General features: G+C 44.5%; 1 protein-coding gene across 8 annotated transcripts in view; it reads left to right on the top strand.

The window, feature by feature from the left end:
- Positions 1-15,249, top strand: part of LOC123806078 (BTG3 associated nuclear protein) — a 139,753-nt gene that overhangs the window by 80,402 nt on the left and 44,102 nt on the right. For 6 of the 8 annotated variants that reach the window (XM_045819085.1, XM_045819086.1, XM_045819079.1 and 3 more), the window contains 4 exons: positions 3,600-3,767; positions 6,480-6,610; positions 8,323-8,394; positions 11,575-11,613. In XM_045819085.1, the coding sequence (XP_045675041.1) occupies positions 3,600-3,767; positions 6,480-6,610; positions 8,323-8,394; positions 11,575-11,613 (410 nt within the window). The remainder of the gene's footprint in view (positions 1-3,599; positions 3,768-6,479; positions 6,611-8,322; positions 8,395-11,574; positions 11,614-15,249) is intronic. The other 2 variants (XM_045819087.1, XM_045819084.1) reach the window with 1 other exon arrangement.

The following is a 15,249-nucleotide window of genomic DNA, read 5'->3' as shown; positions in this document are numbered from 1 at the left end:
TAGAGCAATCTTGGATGTAGGTCCTTGCCTTTTATGACTTGGAATACTTCTTTCCAACCCCTTCTTGCCTGTAAGGTCTCTTTTGAGAAATCAGCTGACAATCTGCTGGGAACTCCTTTGTAGGTAACTGTCTCCTTATCTCTTGCTGCTTCTAGGATTCTCTCCTTCATTTTTACCATGGCTAATGTAATTATGATGTGCCTTGGTGTGTTCCTCCTTGGATCCACTTTCTTTGGGACTCTCTGAGCTTCCTGGACTTTCTGGAAGTCTATTTCCTTTGCCAGATTGGGGAAGGTCTCCTTTATTATTTGTTCAAATAAGTTTTCCACTTATTGCTCTTCCTGTTCTCCTTCTGGTACCCCTATAATTCAGATGTTGGAATGTTTAAAGATGTCCTGGAGGTTCCTAAGCCTCTCCTCATTTTTTAAAATTCTTTTTTCTTCATTCTTTTCTGATTGTATGTTGTTTTCTTCCTTCTGGTCCACTCCATTGATGTGAGACCCAGCTTTCTTTCCATCACTATTGGTTCCCTGTGCATTTTTCTTCACTTCACTTATTGTAACCTTCATTTTTTCATCTAATTTGCGACCAAATTCAACCAATTCTGTGAGCATCCTGATCACCAGTGCTTTGAACTGTGCATCTGATAGGTTGGCTGTCTCTTAGTCGCTTAAAAGTATTGGTTCTGGGACTTTCATTTGTTCTTCTGTTTGAGCCATATTTTTCCCCCCTTTTGGTCTGGTCGCGCCTGTTACGTATGAGGGGCGGAGCCTTAGGTGTTCACCAGGGTGGGGCAACCCAGTTGCTGGGTTGTGATGCTGTATGTGGGCGCGGGGTCTGAGAGGGAACAATGGCACTTGCTCTGTTCTCTGTCAGACTTCAGTCCCTTCCACCGCTTCCTCCAAGTAAACTGGGCCTTGCAGGTGCTGATTCCCATGTGGGTGGGCTTGTGCACCCCGTGGGTCTTTCCAACGACCTCTCCTGTGAGGCTGGGAGTCTCTCCCTGCGCCTCAGCCCCCACAGATGTTTTCATTCAGTTCCCCGAGGCTCTATTTCCTGGCATTGGGACCCTGGGACCGCCAGGTCAGCCAGCTGCCTTGTGCACAGTGCCTTGCTTCACAATTGCCGCCTGGCTGGGTCTGCCGGTTGCCACCCCTCGGCCGGGGTCTGTCAGCCGTTGCTTGTGCACCCAGGGTCCACCCGGGATGCCTTATGCTGCTGTTCCCAATGCTCTTTGTGCCGCCACCCGTCTCTGCACGACTCCACCCCTCCTACCGGTCTTGATGAAGGTATCTATTTTAACTCCTTGGTTGTCCGACTTTCCTACAGTTCAATTTTCTGTCAGTTCTGGTTGTTATTCTGTTTCTAAATTGTTATTGTCCCTATCTTGGTTGTGTGAGGAGGCAGAGTGTGTCTACCTACGCCTCCATCTTGGCCGGATGTCTTTTGTTTGCCACAAATTGGTTTTTACAAAGTTGAATTTACATGTTAACGTTGTATATACCCATATATTCTTTTCTGTTACTAACACATTTTTAAAATTGGGTATAATTAATTAATTCCCTGAGTCATTCAGAAGGTTTTTTCCTTGAGTGTGAAGGTATGAGGAGAATGAAAATGGTTTGTAGAATGTTTCTCTTTACCGAAGCATGCACTTAATAGGATATTTTGATACTGTGATTGCTGTTTCTTTTCTTGAGTTGGAGACCACAGTTGTAGTTGGGCTCCTCTGCAGCTACAGGCAGTAGTTGGGTTCTGCTGTGATCATATAGCTGCAGTTCTGACAGTTGCACCCTCTGTAATTACAGCCAGGAATTGAGTTCTCCTGCAGCTACACAACTGCATTTCACACTCAGGTTCTTCTGCAATGATAGCAAGTAGTTGAGTTTTCTTGTCGTTAAAGTTCGTCGCTAGCCCAGAACTTTGAGTGGTCACCCCCTGCACCTAGAGCCATACCCAGCATGTAGCAATCACTTAGTGGGTATTGATTAATGATTCTGTGATTATTTTAGAGATGACCTGAAAATCAGAAAGCAAGGAGTTGCCACTTCATTTATATATTTCCTTTTATGCACCAGGATTATGAAGTGCTGCAAAAACTATCTTAGGTTTTTGTTCTTTCTGATCCTATAAATCCCCTCCTTAACCCAATTTCTTTTTTATTTTATTTAGATTACAGAAATTTTGGTTTTGGTTTTTATTGTATATGGAGTCAAAGATGTCTTAAGCATAAGCAAGAAATGTCTTTCCAAGACAAAGGAACTTTTGATACTTAATATAGTACTGGGGAGAACAAACAGTGCCTTTGTTTTGATTAATTGTAGTATTTTGGTGTTCATAGAAACTGGTTTTAGGAGTTGGGCATCAAGTTAATTCTCAGTAGATGGTCCAAACTTAAAGCTCTTAGTAGTCAAAACAGGACGTTTTTCAGCTTAATCTTTTTATTATTCAGTTTTTGAATTTTATCCATTTGTTTTTCCATTAATCAGTGAAGTTTCACGGGCCAGCTAGAGAGGAGGTCACCCTGCTGAAGCATTTCTTGTGGTTCCCACGTTCATGACCATTACTTTCTGTTGATTCAGCATAAAGAAGATGTGAAGTGACTAGTGTGAGTTGGGCAGCGCTGGCAATGAGTGTCTCCATTTGTCATTTATTCTTCAGTGGCCTCCCATATCACTGGGTCCCTTGTTCTTGATATGGGGTCTCTGGATGCCATTCAGTCACATCTTGAGGGCTGTTTGTAACGTAAGATGTTAGCAAATGTGGGTACCAGGAACATGCTCTTGAGTGCAGGGCAAGCTACTAGAGGACTGCAAGACTTTGTGTACCCTCTGTGGCCAGCAGTTCAGTGGAGGTACTGCCTATGTATCTGGGGAGTAAAAAGTCACCTCTACCCTTAGAGAGTGTCTACCCTGATCAGGGAGACACCTGGAGAGTTACATAAGTCAGGCTCAGACTCAAGTAGCAATGGGAGAATGTCTTACAGTTTCCAGTTAATCGACAAACGTTGAAGCATCTACTCTGGGCCTGGATATTCTGGGTTCTTGGCATACATGGGTGAACAAAATAAAGATCCCTGTGTCTGTGAGGGAAACAGAGTAAACACAATAAATATACAAATTCTTTAAAATGTTAGAGACCCAGGACAGGGGTGGAGGTGAGAGGGACCTTAGGGTCAAATGGACTGGTCAAGGGTGGGATTGTGGAGGTCCTATTTGAGCCAAGACTTGAAAGAAGGGAGGGAGACAACCGGGAAGACAGGAATGAGCAGAAGGAGTTTTGAGCTGGAGTCTGGAGAAGCAGTTTTGATAAAATTGTTGGGCACCTTGATTTTCATGTTCAACATCCAGGGAGTTAGAATAGAGAGAAGCGTTTGACTGTAGAGCATCTGGGAAGTTCGTGTAAGCCCTCAGCACCTCCTTTGTTGCCTTATTTCCCTTTGGTGTGGGTGGTGCCAGAGTTATTTAAAAGTTAACATAACTGGCATGCCTGAGGGGGAGGGTCTCAGCCCCAATCACATTTTTGTGTTCAAGTTGTTCCCAAACAGCCAAAGGGAGGCCTTCATCTTGTGGTGTTTTATTTGGGATGTATTCTTCCAGGTCACCTCTTCTATAAATTCGGAATCACGGAATCTGACTGGTACCGAATCAAACAGAGTATTGACTCTAAATGCCGGACAGCCTGGCGGCGGAAACAGCGAGGCCAGAGCCTGGCCGTCAAGAGCTTCTCCCGGAGAACGCCGTCCTCATCTTCCTACAGCACATCAGGTACGCTGCGGGGGCAGCGCGGAGCAGTTCGCGCTGCGGGACTCGGGGGAGAGTCCTGAATGAGGCTACTCGCCTGCAAAACCTACAGCTGCTACTTGGAACCCAGTGACTTGAGCCTTAACTCTGGGCACACATGTGCAGTGTAAGTTACTTAGCGAATGCTGCTTATGTGACAGGTTAGGGTTCCCTCCCGGAGGCACTAGAAGAGGGCATGTAGACCAGGGCCACCACACACCGATGTCGCCTAGTGGGGAGGCAGAAGCATGGGCTCAGTGAGGACCACATTGGGTGCTGTACTGAGCAGTTCCTTTACTTCCTCTCTCTGCCTAGTCATTTACCATGTTGCTCTGTGCCAGGTGTTTGGAGTAGGAGCAAGCACAGCCACAGTTGGGTAAGGGTAGCATTCAAGGTGCAGCTTTTAAAAAAACCACACGAGGGAGATGAGCATAATTATATTCCCTTGGCCTTTAGCTATTTATGTGGCTGGAAAGGATGAAGAATGAGTTTCCGAGCTGTTGCATTTAGTCTCACGCCCCCACTAATAAACCCTTGTAGGTGCCTCCTTTCTGCTCAGTTTGCGAGAGGCCAGAGGCATCCTGGTCTGAAGGCTGCCTCCTCATGAGTGCTGGGATCAAATGAGTTCTGAGAGAAACTCAGAACATACTTCTTTTTTAATCAAACTTTTAAAAAAGAGTACATTGCTTTGTATGTTCTGTTGATGTAGTTCTCTATTTTAATATACTGCATACTTGGCTAAAATTAGGTAAAGCAAAATAGGTGGCTCGTTAAAGGGCCTTCTGGGGTTTCTGTCACTGTTCCTTCCGCACACTGTGAGCCCAACAACGCAAATCTGGTCTTTCAGGCTACTCTGGTGACAGAAATAGTTCGGTAATGTGTAATTAAATCAGGATTTTATTATTGGTAGTATTCCAGCTGGGGTGTCTTGCTTACTTTGGAATTATCAGCTGACATAGAAAGAACTTCCAAATAAATGCTTATAAATCATATTCTGAGCCAAGGTTAGTGCTGCCAGTTTGAACATAAACGATAAAATCACTATTTTCAAGGAATTAAAAAAAATCAATTTATTAAAACATTTGTATTTTATCTAACAACACTATGAATTTATATGTGTACTTGAGTTTAAGATGGCTACATTTTATTGCCTGAAATACATTCAGCTGGTTTTTTCCCACAGTCTCACTGGCAAGTTGAAGACCTTAGGTGGGCGTCTATGTAGTGCCCACTATTTTAGAGTTTCAAAGACTAGCTCTTAACAATCCTCAGACTGCATATCTGTGTGGGCAGCTGGTTTTCTCTAGGTGCAGAGAAGGGCCAGGCTGGGCAGGGCAGGAGGCCCGTTGGATGGCCTGTCCTTTCTGTTTCTGTCTCTTCCGGTGGGTGGCGTGGCCCAGGGCTGCCTCAGCACCACCCCGGGGCCTCGTGTCAGCGTGAGCACGCTTGTCTCTTGTCACTTCCCACGGGTCTTGGTCTGTTCTTGATCAAAAACAAGTCACCAGTGAGAGTTTTTGCAATGGATTTTGTTATCAGTATGAGTTACAAAACATGAATTCCAGCTGGTCTTCATGTTGTATAATTAAAGGGAGCTATTGATTAAATGGTGAATTCAATAATTTGAATCTTAGGTTTGGGAAACACCATACACAAATCTTATCTTCTGCGGTGTTTTAGAACCCTGGAGACTATCATTCTTTTTGTTACATTTTTGAAAACCAGCAAAATCACTTGATTTTTATTAATGTTGGAGCAGGAATTATTTGGGAATCTACATAGTTATATAGTTCTTATTAACTAGCAGAGGGCATTTTACATGTTTTGGTCACTGCCCTCTTAAAGAAGTTTGAAAAAGTGTTTTTCCTTGGGTATTTTTAAGTTGACATTTTATAATACTGATATCTAAAATTTTTAATTATGTTTTGAAATAATTTTAAAAGATTTAATTTCTGGCATGTTGCTATATCACTTTTAAAGAAATATTTGCAGTGGGATCTATATACCATCTCAATTTGATGCCCACCATTAAATCACTAGAAAAAAATACATGAAAGGTTTTCTTCAGTAATCAGACATTTCTATTTTTCTTTTATTCATATTAGTTCTCTCACAGAATTTCCTCCTAATGTAATGTATTTATGTTTAAAAGTTTTTATTGATCCATCATAATTTTCTGCAACAAAATGTGTAAAAATTAAAAATGATTTCTGAGCCCTTAATGTTCTAAGTGCTTGAGAAAATTTCTCTGATTGAGATATTACAGTTAAAATTAATACACATCATCAGTACAATCATCTCATAAGGGAGTGGAGCTTTTTTCTGTAGTTACTTTAATTAACCAAGGACAAATATTACTTATTGCTGGTTTAAAACAGAGTTTAATATCCACTTTTTTATATTTTTTCATTTCGTCAATACATCCTGAGGAACTTCATTTAAGTAAGTAGATGAGAACAGTCTATGTTGGTGAATAGTCAGTTCTTTAGTTTCCTTCCATGTGCAGGTCGGATATCTGTTACCTAACGCTAATTACTAGTGAACTCCGTTGGGACATGCTGACTGGGTTTCAGAATGAAGAGCTTCCTTTCCTCTTCTCTGGGAGTCTGGGGTTGGGCATCAGGGAGGAGAAGGCAGCCTAGGCATGTGCGTGTGTGGCTCGTCTGCCGAGCTGTTGCTGAGCCATCTGTTTCTCCGCAGAAACCATGATGAGCACGCCACCGCCCGCCACAGAGATACCGCAGCCCCAGCCGCAGGCCCTGCACTACGCCCTGGCCAACGCCCAGCAGGTCCAGATCCACCAGATTGGAGAGGACGGGCAGGTCCAAGTAGTATGTATCCCTCTATTAGTCTGTGTCAGCGAGTGGGTTGAGGGGAGGGTGTGCGGGGATCAGGAAGGGGATCAGGGAGGACAAGACCAGTCCTCCCTGTGCCTCTGGGTCACATGGATAGCTTGGGCTATCCCCGGGAAGTGCCATGTTAAAGTAGAAGTAGTTGGGGTACAAGCCCTTAGCATTTCGTAATGAGGGTGATTACTGGCTGACCACGTCATTGCCGTGGCCCCTTCGTGGCCCTCCTGCTTTGCTGCACCCACTGGTCACTGGCAGCTCTAAGGGTCTGTGCTGCTGCCTGTCCTCCTGGGAGGTATCAGAGATGTATCAGATATTTTTTTCATTTCAGAAACAGGGCACCCTTTAAGTGGGGAGAGAAAAAGTAATTTCCTTTTGGGGTCAGTTGACAAAGCTGGTGGTCTTAGTTATTGTGTAGTACTTCCTTTGGGTTGTGGGGTGCGCACTGAGCTTGTGTGGGCAGTTAGCTCGGCGGTGAGCCCACCTGGCCTCGTTGCCCTGTCTCTGGCTGTGCCAGCCCAGGCGGAAATTTCTCCAGACCCTTCATGGGCCCTGTGGCTGAGGTGTTGGGGGCAGGAACTTTGCTAGGGAACGGGATGTTTCCAGTGAAGTTGGAGTCACACCAGCCTCTCTGTCGTATGCCTGCATTACTGGGCTTTCTCTTGGAATGCACGGTCCCATCTCAGGGTGGCCTCAGTTTGACGCTGCATTCAGCACACTGCCTGAAAAGGATGGGCTTCGAGAACGTGCTGAGGAGGACTTTTAATTGGGCTTTTTCTTTTTCCAGAGGAGATGAAGTAGTTATAGTTAGTGAATCCTTTGTTTAATTGATAGTCACAAAAACAGTTAATCTTAGTAAGAAAGTTTTGTGAAAGTTATCTATTCTATTACAGAATAGATAACTTGGATACAGGGTACACATAGACCTAGTAAAATGAAATCAATAGAAATTTCTATAGTAGTTTACTGTAAGATCCATTTCCATCAAGAGAGAATTTTAAGTAAGATCATGGGTATTCATAGCACTGAGCAAAGTTAAGATTTATAGGAATTATTTATCTGCCTGTATCTACAAACATAAATGCATTGTATAGTTGGATGCTTTGATTTTTTTGGAACCACATTTACTAGTGTTTATTCCAGCTGTTTAAATGGTCATGTGTTTCCATGATTTAAAAAATACTGCCTGACCTGTTTTTAGTGTGGGTGCACGTGTACAGCTCCCCTCCCTGCACACCCACACCGCTGGGTGGCCCTCCAGAACTCCCAGACTGCTGGGAGACCCTGCTGGCTAGTTCCATGAGGCTTCTGGTCCCTCTGAGTTAATAGTGTGATTTTTTTAAAGTTATTCTAATTCTCTGGTAAATTCTGTTCCCCTTCTCTTCTGTTTGTCCTTCACATTCTGAAATTTGCTTGTTCAAGCAAATTTAAAGACTTAACAGAATTTTCTTAGGCCCCATTGCTCCTTTAAGAATTACTACAAAACGTTCTGCATGCGTTATATACTAAAAGTTTAATTTCAAGAGGCTATTTAGTAGCTAATACTATGCACATATTGTATTGCACTATTGAAGATTTTAGTCTTTTTTTGAATTGTGAGCAGATGATCAAGAACAAAACTTTCGGAAAGCATTTCTTGTTTCCTCTAGTTTTGATTTTCTTCTGATGCTTCTTGTTGTCTTCTCTCGCTGTGGATCCCACAGGGTCACCTCCACATCACCCAGGTGCCTCAAGGGGAGCAGGTGCAGATCACGCAGGACAGTGAGGTGAGTTGTGGCCCCCAGCACTGCCCAGTGCCCACTCCGTGCCTGTGGGCTTTCTGCTGTCTGATCTTCGTTAAATGAGGTGGACGATTGGGGGTTCCCAGGCAGCAACATGGAGCCCAGCGTTGACCACCTGACTCTAGTTCCCTTATGCATCCCCATCTGGTTTTCTTTGTAAACACTCGCTATGGTTTTGCTCCCAGCTGGAGCTACCCTCTGAAGACCCCTCTTCTCTCTGCCCACCCTCTCTGTCTTCCCAGCTGAGATGCAGACCTAGCTTTCAGCACGGCTCTGACCCTGCTCTCCTGCCTGGAGAGCTCCCCAGTATGCCGGAATGGGAAGAGGAGGTGGGGCCCCGTCCTGTGATTGTGACCTCACAGGTTCTCCTCAGTTCCACAGGCCTAGGCTCAGTCTCTGTAGGACAAATGCCCATATTGTGGGTTGGTTGGGAATTTCTGGGTTTTTCTCCCCCCTGCCCTTAATATTTTTAGAGATGGAAGGGAGATGGAAGGGGGAGATAAGAGAGGGAGAGAAATATCAGTGTGTAGTTGCCTCTTGCGCATTTCCTACTGGGGACCTGGCTCGCAACCCAGGCACGTGCCCTAGACTGGGATTCAAACTGGCAACCCTTTGATTCACAGGCCAGCACTCAATCCACTGAGCTACACCAGCCAGGGCTGGTTGGGAATTTCTTAAGACAGCACATGTATGTCCTATGAGCTTTCAGTGCATCTTTTTGTAGTCTCCCCACCCCTCCCACTTCTGAGATTGCCTCAGTTGCCTTAAGTTCATGAGACCCAGGCTTCTTATCACTTGTGTCTGTGCTTTGGTGTTCCACTTTTCATTAATTCTAATTCATGGTAAGGACAGAATTCAGGGAGTCTTTTCCAGCTGCACAGTGCTGTTATATGTGTGTATCAGCCGCTGTAGGGGGTTGGTACATGAAGGTCTGGTTGACCATCTGGGTTTTTGGAAGGTGAGGCCAGCCAGTCCTGGTGCTGATATTCTCAGAGCTCCTCGGGGGAATCTTGTCTTTCTAGCTGCCTTTTACAGGGCATGGGTGGTTGGTAGCTGTCTGTTGTGGGGACACTGTTGGCTGTTTCCTACAGCACTGGACAGTGTCAGCTGACTCAGCACACTTGCCTTCTTGTGACTTTGTCCCATGGCTGCTGAGTGGTGCTCATGCTCTGTGCTGACTGAGTGTGGTGTGGAACGGCATGCCCTTCGCATATGGGCCAGGAGCTGAAGAACATAGTTGTTTCTAGGCCCTGAAAATAGTATCAGCTGTGAACCTGACCTGCACTGTGGTGTGTCGCTACAAGGTGTCAGGTTTCCTCACATACCAACTGCAAAAGCAGGTGCAGGACCAGCCGCAACTGTGGAAAGTCCTGGCTTGTCAAAGAGCCTTTCAGGAGAAGCTCTTGAAAAAAGCGTTGGACTAGTTTCAGAGCTGCTTTGTGGACATTTCTCTGTATTCTAGCAGTCACCTAGGCTGCTTTTCTTAAGCAGATATGACATTAGCTCCCTTTTGGCTTTCCAGTTCCCAGAACCTAGGGGCTGAGGTGGGGGTGGAGGTTTTTGCTTACTAACGCGTGGACGGGGCGCTTGCCGAGCTCCCGTTCTGTGCGGGTTGCTGCGCTGGCTATGGCTTCCGTGTGAAGTGCGAATTGGGGGTTCCCAGCACTGTATGGAGATGATTGTGCTGGGGGAGCCCGTCCAGAGAACAGGGGGCTCTTGGGAGAGGGGCTCTGGGATGTTTTATAAGGGAGGTTTTTTCATTTGGACCCTGAAGGTCTGTCAGTGGGCACAGCATGCAAAGGGGAAGAGATGAGCAGAGGTCCTGCGGGGAGAATGGGGAACCTGGCTGAGGGGATTCCTATGAGAGGAACAGTAAATACCTGGTCAGAGGAGGGGATTGATTCATTTATATGAATAATTATTTCACTAATCGGCACGTGGCCAAATGAGTGAATGGAGGGAGCATGCTAGTGTGGCCAAAGCATCAGGCAAGGGAAGGTGAGCAGCAGGCAGTGATTGAACTTGGAGGTGGTCCTGGAAGACCTGAATGTCAAGGTTAAGGAGCTGGAGGTGATGGGAGAGGAATCTTTCAGCTCAGCCTGAAGTGGGTCGTATGGGAAATGTGCAGAGTGGTGCAGGAAACCCGCAGACTAAATTGGGTGTCCCATTGAAAACCAGGGAGGCTTCATTTTTAAAGGCACAGACAGGCGGGGGCCACACTGTTCAGAGGTGTCACTCTAGAAGGCATAGACCCTCAATCAGAATGCTTAATTTGCTGTAGCCATTTGAAAAGAAGGAAACTGGTTATAATAGTAACAGGAAATAACCAACATATGTTTGTTTCTATATTGTTTTTGTGAGAAAAAAATCATTAGAATATTTCTTGAATTTCAGTTTTTAAAATAAGTTTTGCCCCTTTTTCCAGTTTTTGTAACTGAATCCCTCTTGTCTAAATAATCCCATATTTTTTGTTTCCATTAGGAATTAAATGCAATGAGAAGAAATTGCTGATAGTATTAATGATTACTTTGTAATAAGTTATAATATGTAATTATCTTATTACAATAGTCTTACCTTACTTATGTAAAAATTAAATAATTATTTTGTCAAAATGAGGATGTCTGTAGAGACATTTAGCAGAACCTACCAAGCTTAAGGCAATTGTTATTATTTTTTAAACAAGTGAAAATGACCTTCTAATCAGTGAGATCCGAGCAGGCCCTCGGTCTGGCTGATGGCACTGTGTCCCCGGTCTGGTTGACGGCACTGTGTCCCGCCAGTCACCCTGCACGTGCTAATGCTCTGTAACTGTACAAGGTGTCCTCGTGGGCGTACAGACCTCTCTGTGCCACTCTGGATTCTTGTGAGTCTAAAATTGTCTTGGAAAATTAGAAAAAAATTACATTTGCTTTTGTGGCCAGGGGTATGATGTTTTTTCTTTTTTCTTTTTTGAGTTTGATTTTGCAAGAAAAAACAGTAACCTGTAAACTCAGCTTAAATATTTTGTTTCGGGTATTTATTGCTGCAAGGGTTGAGTTTTGTAGAATTTGTGTCAATGGTTTTGCAGATTATTCACTAATAGCATGAGGAAATTCCTGCCATTGACTGCATCTTGGCGTCATTTTTGTCCTTTATCTCTCTTTTTTTTTTCCATTTATTTTGCAGGGCAATCTACAGATACACCACGTGGGACAGGATGGGCAGGTAAGTGCTCACCTGCCTTTACTTCATGCTGGCTTGCCATGGTGGATCACCAGACATTGCATTGCCTGGGGAGGGGGTGGGGAGCAGGGAGCCAGAGCGTGGTTCTGTGCTGCATTAGTCCCAGGGAAATAATGGCTCTATTCCTGGTGGCTAAGGAGGTCCTGAAGGTTGTGGATGTGTGGATTGCAGGGCTCTGGGCTCCATCTGCTTCTTTGTGGGGTTTCAGCAGCTCTTTGTCTTACGGATGAAATCTCCCTTATCTGTTCATCACTGCTTTCTATAAATTGACACGAATATTGTTTATGACAGTGTTTCTACGGTAGCTATATATTAGAACAAGGGAGGTTTTGTTCATGGATATTGCTGTCACACTCCAACTACTATCTTTTTTCTAATCTCAGACAAAAAGTACCTGAGGCAGTCATTGAACATACTTAATGTGAGTTGTCTTTACAAAGTGAGGAGTGATTTGCTTCCTAAAGATCTAGTAAAATTGCTGGTGAATTCGAGGATTAAAATTTTCATGTCCTTTTGAAGAGTTCTATTAGAGTGATGATTGTAACCTCTGAACAGTTGTCAAAATGTGTCTGAATGATACTCCTTTTTTGTAAAACGTATGAACCCTAGACACAGAGCTTATTTATTGTCAAGATAATAATACTGGTTATTCTCAAAACCAAGTGCACACTCCCCTTTGGAACACCTGTATTCCATTGTCGTTGGCAAGGGCCTGCTGTCTGCTGTGAACGGGTCGTGGAGCATGTATCCCTGGACTAGTGAGTGAAAGGATAGTTCTGCCCCTTGGGTTTTCTGTGGAACCCTCAGAGTCCCTTGGGAGACTTGCAGCAGACATTAAAGCATTTGTTTAAACTGGAGTTTCTTAGTTTTAAAATTTCTTCTTGAGCATACACATGAGGTTTTAATCAGTGTCCTGAAGCAGTACTGGTATATAAATATAGCTGCTGTGGAAAAGAGCCAAAAAGCCAAAAAAATGCAAAATTAACCCCCCCCCCCGCCCCGCCCCCCGCAGTTGTTTCTCTGTGCTGTCTTGGTGATAAAGTTGTTTGCCAGGCCCAAGAGAAGTCGGCTCTCAGCAGTTTTAATTTGATGTTTCTCTAGGTCAGGCAAGAGATGTCCAGCCTGGGGCAGGAGAGGACAGGTCACTATCAGTAGTTTATCTCTTTGTTTTTGACAATTTTAGTGGTTTGTATTCATACTGGGAGTGAAATTTGATTCTAATTAAATGTTAAACTTTAACTGATGAGAAAAATAAGTCTCTTGCCTTTGACTTTCCCATTGTTTCTGTCTCTATTTCTGAGTAAAATTGCACTAGGGATTTTGAAATATAATCAGGTTTTCATATTATATTACTATCGTGTCACTGTGTTTATCAGGCAACACCATTCCAAGTAAGTCTCGAACGCGGACAACCCAGCTTTTGTGGACAGGTATAGCAGGCAAAGGAGCTCTGTCCACAGTTGTCAGCTCAGGAAGGACTCCTAGAGTTTACATCCAAAGAGGCAGCTTCTGAAACTTCCCCAAACAAGAGTGCTCTCTCACTCTGCACACTCACCAAGTGCTGCTGCTTCACCTAAGTTCATGTTCATGCCTCATTGGCCTGTTCACATGAGCAGTGGTGATTTACTGCTGATTTATGTCTGTTCAGGCACATCTTCCTCCAAGTTCCCACTAACTGTTTCTCTTAGTAACCTCTCTACAAAATAAACAGAACCACTGCACTGATCACTTTCTTTTCTTTTATTGTTATTCTATTACAGTTGTCCCAGTTTTTCCCCCTTTGACCTCCTCCGCCCAGCCTACTCCCCCACTCTCACAGTCCCCCCCACACCATTGTCCGTGTCCATGTCCATGTCCTTGGGTCATTCATATGTATTCTTTGACTAGTCCCTTCCCCTTGTTTCTACCATTATCCCTTTCCCCACTCCCCTCTGGCCACTGTCAGTCTGTTCCACGTTTCCATGTCTCTGGTTTTATTTTGCTTGTCAGTTTATTTTATTTATGAGATTCCTCTTATAAGTGAGATCATGTGGTATTTGCCTTTTACTTACTGGCGTATTTCACTTAGCATACTATTCTCCAGTTTCATCCATGCTGTCGCAAAAGATAGGAGTTCCTTCTTTTTTTCTGCTGCATAGCATTCTATTGTGTAAATGCACCACAGTTTTTTTTTATTCAGTCGCCTACTGGTGGGCACTTAGGCTGTTTCTAGCACTTGGCTATTGTAAATAGCCCTACTATGAACATAGGGGTGCATAGGTTCTTTTGAATTGGTGATTCAGGATTCCTAGGGTAAGGATACTTACTTCCTGATGCTGGGGGCTGTCGAGCCCCTTCTCGGTTCTGTTCCTGTGATAAGGTCATGGGTGTTCTCATTTCTACTAAGATGTGTATCACTTGTCTTGCTTGTGTTGGCTGAGTGTTTCCTAAGTCAGTGCAAAGCGCCTGTGAAAGCACTTTTACCCGGTTCCTTGGGAAAGAAGTGTGCTGTGCCGATCGCTGCTGCTGCTGCTGCTGCCAGGATTCATAAGGTCAAGCCCTCAGCGAACTTTATTTCCAGGAGAGAAATCTGATGCCTTTACGTTGCATTGAGTTTATTACACTACATTTACATAACCTTGTAATGTGCTTCTGGCACTGGACCATCCTTTTTGAGTCATATATTTTCTTCAAATTAAATATCAAGAGATCCTAGTCCCATTCCATGTTAGGGTGTGGCACCCGACAGGTCCACTGTGGGTCCGATAAGGGCATATGAGCACCTGGTACTTTACAGACATGGGGGCTTAGGGCAGCTGTGTCCAGTGCTTCCCAGTCCTGGAAGGAAGGGTCTGGAAAGATGACCACCTTGCAGACCCCTCAGAGAACCAGAGGTGGAAAGCCACATTTTAAGGGATGGCAGTGGCCACAGCAGGTTCGAGGCAGTACTGGGCCTTGCGGTGTGTTTAGGTGTTTCCTGTTCTCTTCCCTCCATCTTTGGCCGGCACACTCTTCGTAGTGATCATTCCTTGTCCTTCATCTAATCTGCCGTTTCTGGCCAGATGGCCAGATTTGTTATGGTTGAAATTAAGATGCTGTCACTAATTCTGGTCTTGGGTTCTGGACCAGGACACCTCCTTGGAGAAAGACACATGGGCCTGTGGTTTGTCCTTCAGATATTCACGTGCATTTGTGGCTTTGTTCCTGGTAATTCTTATTGTTAAAAGTCACATTATTAAACAAGATAAAATTGTTCTGATTTCTCTTGTCCCCATTCTGACCATAGGAACTATTGGAGTATAGGTGACTTTTTATACCACTACATGCTACTGTCTCCTTTCTTACTCAGTGAGTATTTTTAAATTAGTCACTTACTATGTGTCTCCATGACATCCTGCCAAGAAGGTCAGGAAGAGAAGGAGCCCTGTCCTGGAGGGTCAGTTGCAGTTGCTTTGTGCTGGGAGGTCCTGCTGGGAACAGCCCTGGACACCGACCCACCTTCTGCCAGAAAGAGAGGCCTTTCTCCATGGGGCCCTGAAGCCACGTTAGACCTAGTGCACCTGAATCTCCCACTTACTCTCTGTCAGAGGAAGGCAGGGTTGCAGGGCTTCCTACCCCCGGGAGGCTCTGTGATGCTAG

Source organism: Phyllostomus hastatus, unplaced genomic scaffold, assembly GCF_019186645.2.
Source record: "Phyllostomus hastatus isolate PE091 unplaced genomic scaffold, TTU_PhHast_1.1 phas_scaffold_345, whole genome shotgun sequence".
In the NCBI taxonomy this organism is placed as follows: domain Eukaryota; kingdom Metazoa; phylum Chordata; class Mammalia; order Chiroptera; family Phyllostomidae; genus Phyllostomus; species Phyllostomus hastatus.
This window is presented reverse-complemented; position numbering and strand designations above follow the sequence as displayed.